We start from the raw sequence: 15,454 nt of genomic DNA on the forward strand, positions 1-15,454 counted from the left end.
CGGAAATGCTGTACATATTCCCAAGGGATAGTAAAATGCTGGTGTATCTGAAACAAGCATTTAGCATTTATCATCATCATCTCAGTAGAAGAGGCTGCTCACCCCCGCGCCTTAAGCCTGATAGACCAATGCCAATGACAACACTATTGACGCAGATAAAGAGAACAAAGATTAAAGTCTCAGGCAATCAGTGAGGCTGGGGCCGGTGAACAGTAAGCAAGATGAGATGCATCATACTTAGCACAATGAGCACCACCGACAGAAGCGCATATGAGATGTTAGGATACATTTTGTAAGAAAAGGCAGCCAAGTTGGTCCATTTTGAAATGATCTGTTGCAGAGTGATGTGATGTGGTTTATAGCTCTCGGGCAACCACTCTCTGCGCGCCTTGAATGGGGGCTTTTTCGATGGTCAAAGGCGTATGCCATCTTCATTTCAGCAAATGTTGGACGACAGTTGTCCAGAGCCTGTACAAATAGTTACATGTATATTGTACTCGCGCTCCCACGGTGATCGACGCAAGTTTCCCCCGTGTCCTCAACACAGCCTGGCACCCCTGGCTGCACTTCACATACTCCTTGGTCATTCTAGCTGTTGATGCTGTCCCATTGGGCCAGCCTTCAGTCTGGCTGGCTGCGCGTTACATTGAGCTTAGAATTGGTGGCAACTATCTTTCCCTGGCATCCCGTACGCAGCAATGGCATAGGTAGTCTGTGTGATGGCACATCAGGGGCAATCGACCCGTGTATAGCAAGGTCTATGAAATAGTTGCCCGCATTGGGCGGGCGAAATTGAATGGCCACACATGGACTTAGAGAAAACTGTAACACTTGGGCCCCTTGGCCCTGACCAATGCGCGCAAGGGCTGCATACTCAGAGAAAAACTGTGAGAGGGTTAAACCTTGGTTGGTTATTATCTATCTAGTAGCTAGCGGCAACTAATATGTGTGGGTCACGTGGGATAGGGCTTGTGTAGTAGCTGCAACAAAAACTCTACACTCACGTGATAATCGTGCACATCGCTCACTATTATCACGTGAGTGTAGATCATGAATCTTCAAAAGTGCACAGCAGTTTGTTATCGAGGAGTTCTCACATATCTCAAAACCAAAATTATGGAGATTCTTACTCTCTCCCAAGTATTAGAGAAGCTCTCTCCCTCTACAGTGCTTGATTCAGAGGTAATTCATTACCACATCTTAGATTGGTCATCACCTTCTAACTGTGGCACTAGAGCTTATTGCGTGACTTCCGTCAGTTCTTGCTTAGGGGCACTCCAGAGCAGTGCCTGGAACTCATCCCGTTGCAATACAGACCCTCAAATAATGCAAATATCTCTATCTCTCAATCACCAATCCATCCGTCACTCACCCCACCTCCCCAGGGTCCATCACTGGAGCGACTCATTCCACAATTACCTTCCATTGTATCCGTCCAGTGCTCCACAGAACCTCTGCCCCGCACTTCCAGTTCTTGCAACTCCTACAACCACCCAGTGGGCACAGAGACAACCTATCCTCCCAGCGCTTCAAACCTCGATTGTCACCCAGTGGTTATAAAGAATGGACAATATGCTCTACAGAGTCGTGTATCCAAGAAGCGACAAAGTGCTGAGGCAAATATTGACAAGGGCCAGGGAAGGGAATTAACTGCGGCGTGGACGGAAGAACCGTTTATCAAATTAAAAAAGAACTTCAACAATGTTTCTTTGTCAATAACCTCCTGTGAAAAGATTTGGGGATCAACTGACAGTCTCTTGGATATGTCCCTTCCAACACCAGGGTTACGGTTGAACAAGCTTTTGAAAGGATCAGAAGCAAGAACAGCTGATGCTATCTTTGCAAATCGCCTTTCATTACTCTTTATGACTCACGAGGTTGATCACAAAACTTGGTCAATTAAACATCCGAATGGTGCCAAACGCAAGACTAGGGCATTCAATCTAGTTGCTGCAGACCAAAAATGTAGTGCTGGGGAAATAAAAGTATATGATAGACGAGGTAGAGGATACATTAAGTTGATGGAAGAAGTTGGCCCAATGATTGTGTTTGAACTGGGCAAGGAAGTTTCCAACTTGTGAGTTTACCTTATCTTTCACACGGATTATTAACCAACATAATCATTAGGTGTGAATATCACTTAAATGATGAACAGCGGCAGTTGTTCACCAACTGGCTTCGACGGAAAGATTTCAACAAAGGCAGGGCTAAGAAGTGCATTTCATCAGCAAAACTCATTCTTGATGGAATAACAACTTACGGCAAAGCAAGTTATACTTATGCCAATCTTAGAGAAGCTCCGAGCAGTCTATTAGACATAGTGAGAGAATATGTGAGCTGGGATGATGATGGCACTATCCACCCGAAAAGTAAGATTTCAAGCCTGGTCTCTTCGCTTCTCTGCAGACCCTAACATGTTTTAGATCACATTTCAACCAACAATCCTTCACAGCAAACATCCTCCAACACAGGAACTCCGAACCAAATAGAAAACAGATGCGGCACATCCCCAACTTACTGCTGTCCCAGTGGCTCAGGTGCTCATGAGTGCCACAATGCCTCTTTCTCAAAGCAGGTGTGCAGTCGGCAACTAAGTCCCATCGGGGAGCTTTCATTTGAAGAGCGAGAAGCGGCCCGAATGCTTCAACAATTTCAACAACAGCTACCACAGCAACCCATCAACAATAAACCAAGTGGCAGCCACCACTCAGCTTATGACCCTGCCTATTATCCGATGCAATCTGAACCGACACTAGTGGGTGCACTCAGACAGCAATCTGTCAACCCATCCGTCGAGGGGGACATTTACCCAAACCCGTGTTACAGACAATCTGTCAACCCGTCCGTCGAGGGGGACATTTACCCAAACCCGGGTTACGGACAATCTGTCAACCCGTCCGTCGAGGGGGACATTTACCCAAACCCGGGTTACGGACAATCTGTCAACCCGTCCGTCGAGGGGGACATTTACTCAAACCCAGGTTACGGACAATCTGTCAACCCGTCCGTCGAGGGGGACATTTACCCAATAGCTTTTTTTCAGCTCACAGAAGCAGATTTACAGCATCAATTTAATGGATTCATGGTGGAAAATTCGAGTCCTGTAACTAGGCTTGCACAGACTGTTTGATTTATTGTCCCCAGCGGTAGATGAAACCGCTTCAGCCATTGCCCATTCTACCTCAGTCCAACCGCCCGTACAACACCGATTCATTCCAGCCTGCTCTCATTGGACATTGACACTTCTTCTGGTACTGAGATAATGAGAAAGTCCAACTGAGCATCGACGACTTGATTACTTGTAAACCGAGTATATTTCCCTGGCTCAAAGCGTACGCCATGTATATCTACAGCTCCCAATAGCGGAAAAAAAAGATTGTCAAACCCGGGTCCTTTTAGAATCGTCGTATATCCAGAAATTCTGTAGAGGGTAAATTTGCAGCCCTATTGCAAATAGTCAGCAACATCGCGAATGAGTCATGGGCCAGAGAGGTATCTACTTTGTCCAGTTTCAACTTGCTTAGCAGCGGATAGACCTTCTGAAATCTTGCCATATCAACGCAACGCCATGTGTTTTTTCCTTGGGTGACCATTTCTGCCGCCCGAAACCACTTTGCTAACTCATCCAAATCTCCTTTAGCATCGCTATCAATTGTTGAAGGGAATTCGAATTTGCTTGTATCTTTCGATTCCGTGTCATCTTTATCAGAGGCCATGTTGATGATGTAAGATGGGTGTGGGGAGAACTGTTCCCTCTCTCAAATGAAAATATAAAGATACTGTCTAATCAAAAACTTATTAACATATGCATGGAGATCTAAGCAAAATTGTAACTCACATCTGTAACAAGGGATAGATGACGATAGGACTGGAATTAAAAAAAGAAAAAATATGGAGAGAAAAATTTGGCGGGGCATGTGGGACATCTCAAAATGACGCATTTATGCATGATGCAAGAGTCGTAGTTCATTATGTAATCCATGTTAATGATGCTGGACGTCTCATGCTGAGGGGAAGAACCAATCCAAACCAAAACAGTATTAGTATGTAGGCAGTTGAAGCATATGTGCGGTATGCTAGTTCAATAGAAAGCCTAAGGCCAACAAATGATCACAGAAGTTGCGTGGGCGTGCACTTGATCGTGCCAACTTCGGCCGGAAAAACAGTGTAGTTCCAACAACACATGCACTAGACATACAACCTCTGTAATATTGATTTTTCTTATTTCTCAAAGCTCTAACCCTTTGTAACTCTGATAGTCCTTTAACCATCTAATCTACACCCCTACACTAAGTGTTGAGCATGGTTCCATAAAAGTTGGTCAAAAGTTGGTACTTCAACTGTCATGTGAAGTCGCGTCACTCCACCTCCAGACTTTGATTTTCCGGATGCAGGCTTGCAAGGATTAGAAACTGTTTGTATTTTGAATAGATGAGTGTAAGACTGGGTGAAAATGTTTTCCTTGCACTTCGGACCAATATTTTTCTAGCGGTTACAGTTGGCGTACATTAATCCTAAACGGGAATAGCCCACCTTCCTCAAAATACAATTTCAATCATCTATTTTGTTCGCGCTTCATTCTGTCGCGATCAAATGGGATTAATCTCCACCGGGTTCCTTGCTCAGTGGGTCTATCCGTTCATCAGAGCCAAGCCGGATCAACCCTTTGACCAGTATCTGTTCCTAACCAGCTATCTTCTCTCACAAGCATCATACGTCATAACTTCCTAACAATTCTGCATTTTTGTTCCTGTCCCATTCATCACTCCTAGTTAACCTCGCATCAACCCAACGGTCTTTTATACCGTCAAAATGGCGGGACTTTCACAAAAAGATCGCAACATTATCAAGAACCATCCTCTAACCAGCTCAATCATTTATAAGGCGTGCTTCGGGAAGCTGAAAAAATCTACGAGTCACGTCTAATTTCCTATGATGGCGCTGTTGATAGCCTTGACCAACTCTATTGGGGAGTGACTTCGGGACTCCTCTCTGCTTTACAGGAAGAGGGTGCAGCTTGTAACCTTCATTCAAGATAGGACTTCAAAAACTAGCAGTATACATTTGGTGATGGTTTATACCCTACTTACCTCCAACTATATTACAGAACCGGTGAACCACTGATCCCCCAAAGCCTACACACCTCTTTGCATCCCTGGAATCGACATGGATCTGATAGAGCCACCCATAAGACACCACAAATTTTGTCATCTCTTCTTTAACTCGCAAACGGGATTAACACCCTCAAATATTTGTGGACTGGTGAATATGGTGAAAACGCACTTGTCAAGGGTTGAAGTCAACTCTCCATTTATCTCAACATTTTCAACCCTGCTTAATGATTGCGGATGGAATGGCTTATTTGGAAAAAAATTTCTGAATTGTGCATTGAAAAGAAATTTCCCAGAAGACCTTCATTTAATAGTCGAATTTTCAATGCCGCTGTCAATATCATGTTTTTGCCTGGTGGTCTCATCTTCAAGATCTCTTGGGATCACGCGGCACCTACTACACCACAGCGAGCAAAATGGATCTTACTGGTTCGAAGGTGGAATGGCAAGTTGACCTGCTTTTGAGAGCTAGAGGTGGGAGCCCCTGGGATATTTCCGTCCATCTTTTGATCAATTTTGGCATCAGTAGCTTGATTCTGATTTTCCTCCATCTCCCGCCTGTCTCTCTTCCTTCCTTTCTATTTCACTCTGTTTCTCCTTCTGTTTTTGTTTCAGTCTTTCAGCTTCCGCTTCCGCCTGTGCCACTTTCATTTTCTGGTATTCCTGGTAGTAGTATGGGTTGTAGACTGGGGTTGATATAACTTGGTGTAGCTGGCTGATATTCGGCGGTAGAATTCATGTGGGAGGGATTTGACGGGGTATTTTGGGCATGTGACACGGCAGGGTGTTGGAGGTCCTACACAAGCCCTATCACACGTAACACCCACACACACATTAGTTGCCGCTAGCAGGGTGCTGTTGAGAGGTGTTGACAATATTCTGTTGAGTGGTGCTCTTGAGAAGTTGAACGATCAGAATATATTGACGGCGTGGCTAGCATGGACGAAGAATGCTTGGGTGGGATAAGGAGGGTTGGCTCTGAGGTATGTTTGACTGAGCTCATGGTGTTGACGTTCTACTAGACTGCGGAAACGTTTTGTTGACGAAACAGCTGTCTCAGGTGGGCTGAAGGTGAGGACATTACTGTGGGACTCAGGGAAGCTAAATTAAAGCGAGGAGGCCCATGGCTTGAATTATAAGAATGTGATGTTAAGGATGAGCCAGCAGGTCCAGTCATCAGCCTCTGGGAATTGGCACAAGGAGTGGTAATGCTGGAAGAGAGAGTAGTTTGTTCAAGGAATAGCGAAAACTGTGTCAGCAATAAGAATTGGAAGGACAACAACATGGCACCACAATGTTCTGTAGCCGCAGTACTTGATTGTTGCAGTGAGGAAACAAATCAAGTTAGTCGCAAAGCATGACGGTCATGGAGCTCGAATAGGAGAACCAAAAATGATCCCATGTAGCAATCACGAAAAGTAAAATCTTTCTTGAAGTCAATGAGGAGGATTAGGTATCTTGTCGCATAAATTCTATTAGATGTGGACGAACCGCTGTGTGGGCTGTGCGGCAAAGACCTCATGTACGTAGCGGCTCATTTGCAGCACAAGTAAGCAGGGTTGAAAATGTTGAGATAAATGGGGAGTGGGCTTTTCGCCATCACTACAATGCTGATTGTAAAGTGAGGGATGTAGAGCATTCGCCAGTCCACAAGCGAAATATTTGGGAGTGTTAATCCTGATACTTTGCGTGTTAAAGAAGTGATATAAAATTTGTGGTGTCTTATGGGTAGCTATCGGATCTATGTCGATTCCATTAGAAATAGTATTAGGAACGATCTCCTTCACATGATCATGCATTTTATCTCTCGAAAGTTCGTACATACTTCTGAAACTGCAGAACCAACAATCCCAACACAGGAATTATTTCCTCGCATGAAACTGGTTGTTGAAACTGCTGAATGGTCGCTAGGAGGCAATTAGACTGATATTTATGTCCATCGATCTTCCACGACCTGGGGTGTGGCCGTAACAAGTTCCGGCTATTGTTGAAATATTAGATGGCAGTTGTGGGAAAGATCGAGGAGTTGACACACACACCAAAAAAAAAAAGGAGAAGAAGAAAAGAAGAGAGAGAAAGACAAAAATGAAGACCTCACTCACAATTTCCAGTTCACCTAGTTGGCGAATTTGCTCAGGTTCTTGGATTTGAGTAGTTTCATTTTCTCCATCAATTTCATTTCCAAGTCTTCATCTTCACTAGGCCATCCTTCACCTAGGGATTGGGCTGTCGTTTTTGAACCGGGTTTCCAACTTCGTTTATGTGTTTCCAAAGGGGATGGATTAGATACTGCGAGGCTTGTTCTTGTGGGACGTCTAAGTGGTTGTATTAGCATGTAGGCAGCTGAGGCATATATGTGCGGTGCGCTAGTCCGTGATAGGCAGCCTAGGGCCAACAGTTCTGTATGCATGCAGTGTGTGGGTCACGTGTGTTAGGGCTTTGTAAAAGGGTTGTATTGTTGGCCCTAGGCTGCCTATCACGGACTAGCGCACCGCACATATATGCCTCAGCCGCCTACATGCTAATACAACCACTTAGACGCCCCACATGTATTAGGCCACTAGAGCAAAAGAGCTCTGTCAGAGATAATATCTTGTATCAAGAATCTTGTAACATCTTACTATCAAGGATCTTGTACTGCCTAGTTATCATGTAATTATCGGAGTTAGCTAGAATAATCAATTCGATTTATCTATCGATTATTATGATCTATCTAGCAGCTAGCGGCAACTAATATATGTGGTTAATCTCCTCATTGTGTTGCTAAATATAGGGGTAATCACGTGTGGTGGAGTGGCCCTGGGCTTGGCCCTAGGCTGCCTATTACAGACGAGCGCACCGCACATATATGCCTCAGCTGCCTACATGCTAATAGAGCCACTTACATACGCCGTAGACGTCCCATAACAAGATGCCCAGTTTCAAGACACGATAAATCGCTGTGAGATTAATAGTATTTTGTGAAATAAAATGTGTTGATGATGGGGACTTCATTGATCGATACGGTGCGGCGCGTATTAGAATGGCCAAATATAAATAGATGAAATTCTCAACTTTTGCTCACTTTTCCATTGGAGCCGAATAATGCATCCTTGCGCAAATAGGACTGCAGTAACAATCAGCTCACAGCTAAGAACGGCCCTATTTCAGGGAACCACAGCAAGGGCAGTGGGAACAGGTTCTTGTTGAAGGCAGTTTTGGAAATCCGTGTCATCCCTGAAGTGCGAGCCATTCGCACGCCGCCTCTTTTGGGATCAGAGACACAGAATCCCCAAGTGTTCGGATTCGTGATTATGACAAATATTAATTGATGCCATTTAATGACAGCAATGCTGCCCACATCCACTTCCTTGAACACTGGCTAGCTCTGCTGCCTCAAACTTTCCAACTTCAGCACCATCATGTGGCACTTCAGAACTGGATAGTTCCAAATGGAGATTAACATTTCTAGGAATTTTGTCGCAAAAGTATTAGTGGATGGATATGATTTATTTAATTGGCATTTCTATGTGTACATGCTCTTGGCGCAGTGGAAGCAGAGATTGTAAGATTCAGTGACAGATATGTTCTAAACAAAGAGACATGGGGATGAACTTCTATTGCCTTTCATGACCAATGTTGTATGATCACTTCCGGGTAAAGTGAACGTCGAGGCAGATTGACGAACTGGGGTTGTAGAAAGAGTCATCCTGGTGGTATTTACTGTAGTTCGTGTAAATGGCCCAAGGTCTACAGATCAGCTGGACTGACCGTGCTATGAACATGGTAGGCATGGCTTTGAAGCTCCATTTTGCTCTTGAGGACCATGTCACAGCGCGGGCAACTGATCTTGTCTCCAGGCTTGATGTGCTGCAGATGTCTCCGTCCGAGGTGCTTGGTCACCCCACCATGAGTTGAGAATTTTTCCAGACAGATGAAGCAGTAGAGTGGCCGACGGTCCTTCATCACGGCCCCCGTTGCGATCTCCCGCTGGCTGGGAGGTGGAGGAACGTGCACCTCTACCCTGACCCTCTGAAGCGCGAGGGGAGTAGGTCTCTTGTCATGCGGCAGTCGGCAGGTATCCCCCTCCTCAAAGAGGCAGTATGCCGCAACCGCGTTGATCCCCTCAGTGCGTCGAAGCATCTCGTCCCGCAGCGTCTCGCAGGGTAGCGTGAGAAGCGCCGTGATCAATCGCAGCTGCGGCGCGGGGACAGTCTCATTTGCATTCAAGCACCCATGGAATGTCTTTGCGACCTCGATCCCGGACAGCTGTCGCTTGATCTCGCGCAGGGGCTCCTCAAAGTCGAATTTTTCCTGCACATCACGTAGGAGTGTGTCTCTGGCCCGCTGGCGTGCGCCCGCCAGCTCACGGCTGATCTTTTTGTGGAACTCATACAAAACAGTCCCCTTGTGCTTCTTGAGGGGTCGCCCAAGGCGTCCGCTGAGCCGATCCCGTTGCTGGATGAGCTTCTGGATGTGGGGTTGCTGGTTGACTGACTTCGACTGCTCTGTGGTCAGTTCCTGCGGCCGCCGCGGGTTGACGGAGCGGAGCATCCGGCACGCGGCGCGCATGATATGTTCCTGCGGGTCCAGACCCTGGACGATGGCGCGAACATCCTTATCCACCTTTCTATGGAGGTAGTATTTGAGGAACGTACGAGGATCTGAGTGCTGGAAGATCAGACTGCGGACCGCTTCACTGACATGCCCTGTGAAGACGATGAGTGACTCGGTGATCGCAAGCCAGGGTGATCAAAACTTACCGCTGTTATCTAACGCCTTGCCGGCGCCATATCGGAGGCTGTATGGACGGACGATGTCGCGGAATGCAGATAGCTCCCCGACCCGCCTGATCCACGGCCTGATGGTGCTGTATGTCAGAGCTTCAGTGGCTGATATCTCGACCCGTTCTAGCATCCGATCCGACTTCCGGAACACCGGGACCTCATTCAGGGCCGGGTCCAGGTGGAGCTCAATCTGATAGGTGTCTTCTGGTATCTTCAGGTCGATGAGCTGTCGCGCCGAGGTGAGAACTATCTCTCCATCAAGAGCGGCGAATGCGCGATCGGCAAACAGAAGGCCCAGGAGAATGACATGTGGGCTGAGGATGAGAGACGGGTCGAAGATAATCTCCGGCACTATGAATGTGGTCCTGAATTCACAGGCGGTCAGCCTCAGTTCACCAGAATGGGTCAGACTGGATGCATCCACGTACTCCTCTTTCTCACCGAGGAAAGTTTTGGCGAATTCAACAGTAAACTCAATCAGGATGTTATTGGGCCCGCTGTCGGGGTCCTTCAAAAGGGTGAGCTTGATGTGCCGGTAGCAGAGATTCAGCAACGCCTGCGGTCGATTGGCCGAGAACCCGGCCAGCTGGAAGAATAGGCAGAGCAGGATCCGCTGCCGGCCGTGGCCGAACTTCTTCTTGGTGGTGGTGACGGTCGTCTCGACAACCTTGACAAGATCATCCAGATAGACAACTGACTTCTTCCGGTGCCCCTTCTTGAGATGATACAGCTTTGCCAGTTTTGGGATCACCTTGAATGCAAGTGCGCCCCGGATCAGTACCGCGGAATGATTCAGCCACCGGACCACGCCTGTTCAGGAGCCAAGGTGGTTACATGGGAAGTGGGTAGGGGTAGTTGCATACATTCTTGATCACCCGCAGAGATGTCTCTCGGTCTATCTTCTCCTGCATCTCCCTCTCATAGACTAGACGGAAGATCTTCCAATACGTGTCCAAGGAGCTCTGGAACTTGAGCCCCTGGCGGCGTCTCCCACCCTTTCCGCGACGTTGGTTCAGCACCCAGTTGAAGAACGTGTACAGCGTCCGTACGTCCATCCGCCGGTACATCTCCTTAGGTTCCTGCTTGACGAAGGCGCAGAATCTGCGTATGAGAACCTGTGAGAAAGAGATTTCCCAGCCCAGGGGGTGGGGCGCTCCAGACACTCACTTGAACCATTCTTGCTTGATACGGTCGAGCAGCTTCAGTGAGTTAGCCGCGTACTCATTGTATTGGAGTAGGGATCCGCTCGGCGCGGTCATCATTTCCATGTAATACTCTGGAGGGTTCTCATCGTCTGCCAGCAGACTGGTCAGATCGCCGGTCTCCTTCTTGCTGTCCTCACCACAATCAGCTGGATCCATCAGGTTGGTCTCTGTGCTGGATTTGGAGGCCGTGCCATCGCTCTCATAATCATAGTCGTCGTCATCGTCGTCGTCGTTGTTGTCCATGTCCATGTCCATCGTGTCCCACTCTGTGCCATCCTCGCGTGCGCGGTTGACGGGTGGCGGCACGCTGCGTCGACGCGCCATTCTTCGTCCCAAAGAGAAGAGGGAGGTGTTGGAGATGGATCGTGGGAGGAGCAGAGCGCTCGTTGTTTGTGGTGGGAGGGGGGTAAGGATGGTAAAGCGTGACTGAAGGCTTGGGGAGCAGCAAGGGGACGGGAAGAGAGGTTTGAACTGTGCGAGTGCACAGGTCACCCACCGGGGGGGAAGAGCCCATGGCTTTATAGTTCACTCCGAGAGGGCCATATCTGACCCGCGGTCCCAAAATGGGTGAAGAGCGAGGAGTGGTTGAGGGTGAAGATGCAAGCGCCCACAGGAATCCAAGGTTCATTCAGAGACCTCGATGCTGATAGGTGGGATTGGGCCACTCCGGCGGATGGCCATGCGTGGCGCGTGGCAGTATTGGATAATTGTTGGCCTAAAGCGGCCGTCGAGCTAGTCAACATCCGGCCTTCGACTCACCGTCGGAATGTTTAAAGTAGTTAAATTCATGCATATCTCAATATTCATACAGACAGTGATTGTAGACTTTTATTCAGTTGTCAAACTCATCAAATATACTCAGATGAATATTGCAATCATATTATAAATAATATATGATTATCTTTACTCTGCAAAAGTCAGAGTATTCACTATTGCTACAATCAGATAAATATCAAGATCAGAATAATATCAATTGCAGTGGAATTTGAAACTGTTGTCTGTAAATCTTGAAATCATAACTTTGTATAAACTGAAGAAGTATGATATTATCTAGAACTGATGAATAACTTTTATATTTGTCAAATATAGACTTCTGCTGCACAAGATCAGAGTTGATGATTTCAAAGTTTTTACATCAAAGAAAATATTCATGACAACACATTGAGATGACAATACAACTGCATTCTATTAAAAATAGATTAAGTAGATGATGATACATTTCTTAAGCAGATCAATCTCTCTTATTAATAAATCTATTTAACAGCTTAGTAACCACTGACTGTATAGCTGATGAGATGTAGAAATGAGAAGTTATATTACACACAGCTTTTGCAATATCATTGTATAATATAGATTTCACTTCATTCTTTGTGCAGTATTTCACCACATATTTCAGTACATCTTTCAAGAAAATGAAAGATGAGAGATTCTCATTTGCAAGTTAGTTAAGAGTGATTGTTAAAAAGAATACTTATAACAGCTGATCTGTTCACTTAGCAGCAAATATTTATTAAGATTTATATTATAAAGAATCATCTGAACTATCACAACATGCAATAGCAGATATATTATATAAGAGATATAGATAGTAAAATCTGCAGTAAATCTCACAAGTTCATTTATTTCTGCAAAGACAGTATGTATCAGAATGTTGTATATATCTTTCAAAATGATTGATCAGAGTCATACAATAGTCTCTGAAGTTCATCTATAAGAGTGTTAGTATTGATTCAATAGTATTGATTTGAGAGACTCTGTGAGAGACTTCATCAGAAATATATATATTTATATCTGTTGATAGAATAGCAAAGAAGACAGATGTCTTTGATCTGAGAAACAGATTGAATCAGAGTTAACTGCAGTGATTTCAAGATCTCAGAAAGTTACAATAGTCTGATGAGTGATAATTAATGATATATCAGCAACAGAGATATTATGTGATCAGATGAAATTATGAATATAGTCATTGTCTCTGCTCTGCCACTCAAATTAAAATCAGTAATCAACTATATTAAACTTTGATATTAGCATTTACTGAATAAAAAGACAGAAGCAGTAAGTTAAATAATAAACAACAATGTGAGAATTGTTCTGAATATTGCTATATATAATTATCATCCACTGTCTGTCATCAGTAGTCTGATAATATTTATGAAATCTAGATAAATAAATTTATAGATCATACCACTGATGATCTGCAGCACTAAGAGTGAGAAATAGATTGTTCATTGAAAGTCAGTATATAATACTCTTAAGTTCATATCACCACTTGTTTCAGTATGATTGCATGTTTTTGATTAATGACTCAGATCTCACTATTCATTGAAGAAGAGATGAATGATTGATATCAAGTATTGTCTTCTGAATATCATCAATAGTCAGATTGCAACTGTCTCTGTTTTTGATAATATACCACTTCACAGTGCAAAATACTTGCTCATACAGTATCTGATTAAATACTATATAGTAAAATTGTGAATGTCTAGCAAAACATTCATTCAAATATCACATCAGATGACAAGCTCACTGAGTGAGTGTTACTAGACACTCACATTTATTTACAAAATCAGCTTTCATCTGTGGAAATAGAGTGAAGAATACCATTGAATACATTCACTCTCATGAATTAAAATTGATAAGTGGTGTGTGATAAACAGAGGGTATAATCAAATGATTATCAGTAATTGCATTGATATAACTTGCAAGCAGTGTGCATTCATCAGTGTCTGCTAGAAGATTTGAAACAAAAGATGTAATATCAAAAACATTATCATTATATTATTCTGATTAAGTGAGTGGTTCTGATTGTAAATCTGTAGCTGATTCATAATCAGATGATTCAGTATCCTCATATGTGAAAGAGAGTTGATCACTTATATCTACATTATAGAAGAGAAATGCCACCATATTCTCATCAATTTCAATATAGTAATAGTTGAAGTGGTGGGTGAAAAAGTAGTGAAGCTATATCAGCATATTGTATCTTCTCACTCACAGATCAGTAATATATCAAATATTTGTTTCAGAGATCTGATTATATCTATATAGTTTGAATATCAGCATATCAAGTGACTGAGAAAATCTTGAAAGTTTATCAACCACAGTCATTGTATTTTATATAAAGCATATTATATGTTCTGAATATCAGTACTGAAGTTTATAAACTCATCTTATCTGTATATACAAGCTATACCATGCAATCAGCATCTTCTCTGCCACTGTTAACTCAGATAGATGTTGTGGAACTCTGTCAGAGTTCATATCATTATCATCACTGTATAAATCTGATGCATCTGATTCAGCATGATCATCTTGTTGTCACTGTTTCAGTTGACATCAGTCTCACACACATCTATCACACATCTTGATCAATGTGAGTTTCATTTGAAACCAGGTTTCCTTGCACACTGTGCAGGTTTCCATCTTCTCATTCTTGAGTACTCTGTGAAAATTACAAATATACTGTCAGTCATCATGTGATATAACTGAATTCAGTTGATGTGGCTTATTTTGCTGCTCATTCAACTCAATATCATCATTATATATAAACTCAGATAAAAGTGTTGAATTCTTCAACTATAGAAAGAAGATTAATCAAGTATTATTCTGTGAATCTGATGATGATGTATATGAGAATTGATAGAAAGAGACTGCTGCTGAGGAATATTTATCTGATGTATATTTACTTTCAGAACCACTCAATCAAAAAGATAACAATATATAGACAGATTTGATGTGTATATTGTCTGATATATGAGAATTGTATATCTGCAAAGAAGATTCTGAGTAATAGTGATGCAAGGAATGTGAAGATGATTGAAGAGATAAAGATGATACAGAGTAATAATTCTGCTGATTGAATATATACTGTGAGAGAATAATATTGGAATTCAAAGAACTCTGATGTAGATATATCAGTTAGATTATAAAAGTCTCTCTCAGTAAGAAGATAGAAAAGAAATTACTGACTGTTGACACACTTAATGATGAGAATAATATTGTAGATATGAGAATAGTTGAGTATTCAACAGCAGTAATCTTAAAAATCATCAGCAATGTCATTGACAATTATTTATGAAGCATTCATACTGTTATATAGAGAATAAGTATCATCAATTTCTGTGACTTCAATTGAAGAGGACTCTTTGAAACAGCTGATGATCATTTTTTTGATGATGATTTTAAAGATTGATTCAAATTGATATGTTGACAGCAGAGAGAATAAATGAAGTATATTTTTGATGAACTATCATTGTTTGTAATAATAAGTGAAGGGAGAGGTTTTTTACAGTAAGAACACTTGCTTCATTTGCAATAATTTGAACAGATAGAGTAGAAATCAGTGAAATCAGTATTCTTTATAAAGCATACA

At 43.4% G+C, this 15,454-nt stretch overlaps 5 protein-coding genes across 5 annotated transcripts; 2 read left to right on the plus strand and 3 right to left on the minus strand.

The window, feature by feature from the left end:
* Positions 1 to 1,050: 1,050 nt before the first annotated feature.
* On the plus strand, positions 1,051 to 3,107 carry HCBG_05190 (uncharacterized protein; the record flags this gene model as incomplete). Its single annotated transcript, XM_045432239.1, has 5 exons — positions 1,051 to 1,182; positions 1,236 to 2,077; positions 2,128 to 2,369; positions 2,424 to 3,003; positions 3,065 to 3,107. The coding sequence occupies 5 exons, from the start codon at positions 1,051 to 1,053 to the stop codon at positions 3,105 to 3,107; spliced, it is 1,839 nt and encodes a 612-aa protein (XP_045287451.1).
* Positions 3,108 to 3,137: 30 nt separating this feature from the next.
* On the minus strand, positions 3,138 to 3,875 carry HCBG_05191 (uncharacterized protein; the record flags this gene model as incomplete). Its single annotated transcript, XM_045432240.1, has 3 exons — positions 3,138 to 3,444; positions 3,501 to 3,783; positions 3,839 to 3,875. The coding sequence occupies 2 exons, from the start codon at positions 3,714 to 3,716 to the stop codon at positions 3,211 to 3,213; spliced, it is 450 nt and encodes a 149-aa protein (XP_045287452.1).
* A 1,652-nt stretch (positions 3,876 to 5,527) lies between these two features.
* HCBG_05192 (uncharacterized protein) lies at positions 5,528 to 6,320 on the plus strand (the record flags this gene model as incomplete). The annotated part of the gene is made up of 3 exons (XM_045432241.1): positions 5,528 to 5,585; positions 6,012 to 6,094; positions 6,228 to 6,320. The coding sequence occupies 3 exons, from the start codon at positions 5,528 to 5,530 to the stop codon at positions 6,318 to 6,320; spliced, it is 234 nt and encodes a 77-aa protein (XP_045287453.1).
* Positions 6,321 to 7,227: 907 nt separating this feature from the next.
* On the minus strand, positions 7,228 to 8,016 carry HCBG_05193 (uncharacterized protein; the record flags this gene model as incomplete). Its single annotated transcript, XM_045432242.1, has 3 exons — positions 7,228 to 7,511; positions 7,733 to 7,752; positions 7,997 to 8,016. The coding sequence occupies 3 exons, from the start codon at positions 8,014 to 8,016 to the stop codon at positions 7,228 to 7,230; spliced, it is 324 nt and encodes a 107-aa protein (XP_045287454.1).
* Positions 8,017 to 8,583: 567 nt separating this feature from the next.
* HCBG_05194 (uncharacterized protein) lies at positions 8,584 to 11,406 on the minus strand (the record flags this gene model as incomplete). Its single annotated transcript, XM_045432243.1, has 5 exons — positions 8,584 to 9,799; positions 9,854 to 10,242; positions 10,306 to 10,628; positions 10,741 to 10,978; positions 11,045 to 11,406. The coding sequence occupies 5 exons, from the start codon at positions 11,404 to 11,406 to the stop codon at positions 8,841 to 8,843; spliced, it is 2,271 nt and encodes a 756-aa protein (XP_045287455.1).
* Between the last annotated feature and the right edge of the window lie 4,048 nt (positions 11,407 to 15,454).

Source organism: Histoplasma capsulatum (genome assembly GCF_000150115.1).
Source record: "Histoplasma capsulatum G186AR genomic scaffold supercont2.6, whole genome shotgun sequence".
Classification (NCBI taxonomy): domain Eukaryota; kingdom Fungi; phylum Ascomycota; class Eurotiomycetes; order Onygenales; family Ajellomycetaceae; genus Histoplasma; species Histoplasma capsulatum.